Below are 4,665 nucleotides of genomic sequence, written 5' to 3'. Positions count from 1 at the left end.
CCCACATACACACATCCATACTTTATATTTCGCATTTTCCATCAGAAATTCTGCATACTGCTGCACATCAGGACTTCTTCTAGGCACGTGTTGCTTGGATGGGAGTAACGGAATTAGACATGATGTTGCCATCTTGTGAGCTAAATGAAAGTCAAAATTTCGTATAGTATCATGTAAGATTATTATGTCCGTATGTTCTTTACTGTGACGGTTGTGGATATGGACAGCGGAGGTGAAGTACGAGTTTCTAGAGGGACTAATTTGATTATGCCTACTTATTAGTATTAGTATGTTTTACAGGTTTATCAGAGGAATGAAGCTGTTGTTCCATTTTCATGTTTCCAGTTTGGTTCTACAGGAGTGTTGTGTTTTTTATGTGACACCGGTTGATATCCAGTAGTATTTCATCATGTCCCGTGTGAATCTGCGATAGGGATGGAAAGGTCAACTTTTCTTTGTAAAGCTAATCCATATTTTGTTGATGTCATTTTACAAAAAAAAAATCATTGACTTATTTTCTATCCACATATCTATGTAACTTGTTTTGGTATCATTTTTAATTGAACAATAATGGACCTATTTACGGTCTTCACTTGTAAGGGGTTTTTAATATTTTTGCCAAATATTTTTGGACCACTCTTATTGTTATATAGTTAAAATCAAGTTGAACTGAGTTGTAGATATCCAAATAAACCGAAGATAAACGACAATTGCTCTTAAAGTCAACATTAATTTAAATCCAGAAACTTCAACACAGCCACGCGCGTGAGATTGCCTGATCCGTGCTAGTAGCCATACATATAACATGTAACAAATGCATGAAACCCTAAAAGGAAAACCAAGTTGTAATACATGAGACCAGTGCAACCCATAACATGCCAGCTCGTCCAAGAGCTGGTTATTCTTGAGCAACATATGTACTAATAATTTTGAACAGAAGGACGCACATAAACCCCGATAGCATTAACAAGTCTTCCAGCACGGACGAAGAAGCCCACAACGCTAGTGTCCGTAAGAGGGACACTGAAAGCAGCACCGCTTGGTTTTCCAAAAGGTCCATATGTCCTCACATTTGTGACGAAAGTAAGCGATGTCACAACAGTATCTCCGCCGAAAGTACCGGTTGTTCCCGAAACTTCCTTCACAATCTCTAAAGGGGCAAAAGTGATCTACAAGGAAATAGATAAATCGATTATCTTCTCGGCAAAAGTTGATGGAACTAGCATTGTGCTGCACATTCACTCACCGTGTCACTAAGTTCACCATCACCACCCCACGGACCAAGAGTTTGCTTCTTTCCAGCTTGATTAACGTAGGAGAACGCAATGGAGTCAATGACAACACCACTTCTAATTGTCACACTTTCTAGATGTTGAGGTACCAACTCTGGGATATCAAATTCTTTTCCTCCATGCCCACCCCATGGTCCAATCTTGGTGACAAGGACCTACAAATATAGGCGAAGGAACAACATCTTGTTTCAGCAAGAAAAGAAAAAAAGATGAACAAACTACCTACACTTGTGTATGGGCAAATCATTAGCAGGCTACAATTAAGGGGCTCTTTGAAGACGTTCCAACCTATTTGTACAGAGGTGAGACAGAAGTTTAAATCCTAACTGTCTGACGCAAACATTTCTCCGGAATTATGGATTGGCTGTATATCTTTCAAGGGATGTTCATAGTTGTGTTGCAGGTGGCATGTAGTCTAGTGGAGGACCTCACACAGAGAAGGCAAGTGTTCGGGCGACAATGTAAATCTGGTAGCTGTTTTATCTTTAATTTTTGTTTTCCTGGTCGCCAAGTCATATGTACATAAACTATGCATTGTTTTCGCCTTTTCTATCTTAATAGAATGGGCAAAATGCCTGCCTTTGGCAAGTGTTCGGACGTTGGAACTTCCTCTAAATGTGGCGAGGTTATGCCGCGAGATCTCTGGTGTTTGAGATGGAGAGTCTGGTTAATGCCAGTTTTTTTCATGCAACGGGTGTACCTTAGGAGATGATCTGAAATGTTGTTTTATTTCCAGAGCATTAATTTGGGAGCATGCTTGCCGGGTGAACTTTGTCTCATGCTATTTTTTACTTAAAGAAACAGATGCAAACATGCAAAACACTCAAAAGGATTTAAAATCTTAAAACATGTTTCTTTATGTTAATTTTATTGCTCATTCCACTAAGTTATCTCTCTGTTGTTTTTAGCCGAATTCGATCGTCTGTATGCCAACGTCCAGATTCTCACAAGTTATGATGCATTCAAAGTCAGTAGTACGAATTCATGCTAGCGTTGAGTCACCATTATTTGCATCTCTTGTACATTCTTTGCATAAAAGGCAGCGGAAATGTATACTAACCATGATAGGGTCATTTCTAAAATATAACCTCCTACTCAGTATGGTCTTGTAAAAGCTATCATTTTTAAGCAAGAGCACAATCAAACTTGTAAAATCTAACAGTTAATATCATTACAAATAGTCAAAATCTCGGAAATTTAACAACGAATGTATTTACAAATATTTGTGTCAGAAATTTGGAAGTAATGTGTATGAACTTATCTCAAAAAAATCTTGACAATATATTGTTCTTTTGGACTTTTAAATATGTTGTAGTAGAAATTAAGTGTCCAAGTGATACTTGGAGAGCATATTGATGTCGAAAAATGTCATTTTCTAGAGAAAGTGAATAGTCCAACAAACATTTAGGTGTATATTAAATTTCCCATAATTAAAAGCTAGCTAGAGTAAAAGAAGGCATTGGATGAATTTATCTCACTCACTGGTTTTGGAAAGGCGAGGCACAAAACACGGATGTGAAGCTCCCTGAAACAAGAAGCGTGATCTCTCCCGAACATTTTGTGAGCAACAACACCTTGTGCGAAGGCAAACTCTCCGGTCCCACCGGTGATCGCCCATTCACCATCTGGACTGCTAGCCTTCGAAGTTCCGAGCACCTGAAGGCTGGATCCCTTGAACCTAAATATCACGCAAGATTAATGAGAAGGCTAAGAATATGCATGCATGGAGAATTAAAAGATCAATGGGTATTGAATTAAGAATATGCGGGCAATATCAACAATGGGGAAAAGGCTTCAGTACAATTTTTTAAAGAGTGTACAAAATAGAAAAGATGTTGACAAACCTCTCGTCGGTAAAAATGATGACGAAAGAGTGAAAATAGTATGCTTCGTCGATAGCGGTCCCGAAATGCAGGCCTCGGCCACGGGCAACAATGTCTGCGTTGTGGCCGGGGCCATCCCGTATAGGCCAGTCATTTACAGTGCTGAGACCGCACTGATTGGGGAGCTGTAAGTTTGTCATAATTTGCTGGTTCTGTCGAGGGCCTTTGCTCCATTGCTGGAATATGTACAAGTGCAAGCGAAGCTCCTTTTGCTCGATGATTTGCTGAAGAGGAATACTTTGGAAATATGAAGGGTTCTTGGCGGCCATGGCTTCAGGGTATGGGGAAGCTACCTACCTAGCTAGGCCTCTTGTGTCTTTGCGTTGGAGGTGGAAGAGGGAGCCGCAGTGGTGAAGAAGGGAGGGGATGCGATGTATCTGTCACAATTTTCTCCATAAAAATAAGGATGATGTTCAGTTTGGCTGCCTGTACTTGTCAATTGTCATCCGTTCTCCACCAACTATATGCTCTCTTTTTTTTGTGGATACACCAACTATATGCTTCGAGGCAGCCATATTCAAAATGTACTTTGATTTAAAGCGGGCGGGATCCTGTTTCGAGAGGTGGTTCCCTGATTTTTTTTATATAAATATAATCGCAGTTTATGAAAAAAAGTCGCTTCAGGGTAATTATGGGGCGCATCATCATGGCTCACCTTGAATATTTCTTTGCCTAGAAAGTACAGTAGTAGTACTATATTGAGATAGGAGGCAGTGCTTCTGTGTGCGTGAGCCGTGGTGCGATTTGCTTTCTATAAAGCAGGATCGAAAGGCCTTGTCTCTGAAATTTTTTACTGAGTCTCGATGCTCACGAGTCACACGTGTGGGCATAGTGTTGGTAATCAGTTGTTCCTTGATCCCTCCGTCCCAAAATAAGTTTGTCAACTTTGTGAGACATTTTTAGTTTTGTTTCCCTCTATGTTAAAAAATATTAGTTTGACCAAGTATATATATAAACAATCTATCAAAAAAATGTTAATAGTTTTACAATATCAAATACGACAAATCTAATGAAGATAATTTGGTATTGTAAATGCTACTACTTTTATTGATTTGTCCGAAATTTAAAAAATTGACTTAGAACAAAGCTACAACTTCAGATTTAAGGTGGAAACAACCACTCGTCAAGCCCATGGATTCATCCCCCTATGTCCGCCGGTCTGGTGGTTCGTACTAGGCAGGAGAATCTCAATGCCTCAACCCGACTAGGAGATAGGTTAGTGTTTTAGTCCTCGCGGATTACTGTCAAGACGGATTCGACGAGGCTCTGATCCTCCTTGAGTTTGTCCATATAGACGGATTCGATGGGGCTCCGGCGCAGTTCATGTCGGCTCCTCGAAACGGCGAGGTTAAGGTTTCCCGTTGTCAATACGTGCGCCGGATCGATTCAAGGGTTCAACAATGACGGCTGCGGCTCTGGGAAGCTGATCCCTGGGGCATGTGAACGGAGATTTCCTAATTGTCGTCGACAATGTTAGGCAGGCTCTTCTT

The 4,665-nt window shown here is 40.3% G+C and overlaps 1 protein-coding gene across 1 annotated transcript; it reads right to left on the bottom strand.

Moving 5' to 3' along the window:
- Nucleotides 1-714: 714 nt before the first annotated feature.
- LOC119270212 (jacalin-related lectin 9-like) lies at nt 715-3,546 on the bottom strand. The gene is made up of 4 exons (XM_037552191.1): nt 3,137-3,546; nt 2,775-2,970; nt 1,247-1,447; nt 715-1,169 (listed from the first exon to the last, which is right to left on the bottom strand). Exons 1-4 carry the CDS (start codon nt 3,442-3,444, stop codon nt 921-923), a joined length of 954 nt encoding a protein of 317 aa, XP_037408088.1. The 5' UTR covers nt 3,445-3,546; the 3' UTR covers nt 715-920.
- Nucleotides 3,547-4,665: the final 1,119 nt, after the last annotated feature.

This window comes from Triticum dicoccoides, chromosome 3A, assembly GCF_002162155.2.
Source record: "Triticum dicoccoides isolate Atlit2015 ecotype Zavitan chromosome 3A, WEW_v2.0, whole genome shotgun sequence".
Lineage (NCBI taxonomy): Eukaryota > Viridiplantae > Streptophyta > Magnoliopsida > Poales > Poaceae > Triticum > Triticum dicoccoides.
The sequence above is the reverse complement of the archived record's forward strand: the minus strand, read 5'-3'. Positions and strand labels throughout refer to the sequence as shown.

Coding starts and splice junctions, on each gene's coding strand:
- LOC119270212 (XM_037552191.1), bottom strand. CDS start 3,444: ATGGCCGCCAAGAACCCTTCATATTTCCAAAGTATTCCTCTTCAGCAA. Junction 2,971..3,136: donor ATCATTTTTACCGACGAGAG/GTTTGTCAACAT, acceptor CGTGATATTTAG/GTTCAAGGGATCCAGCCTTC. Junction 1,448..2,774: donor GCCTCGCCTTTCCAAAACCA/GTGAGTGAGATA, acceptor CTATATTTGTAG/GTCCTTGTCACCAAGATTGG.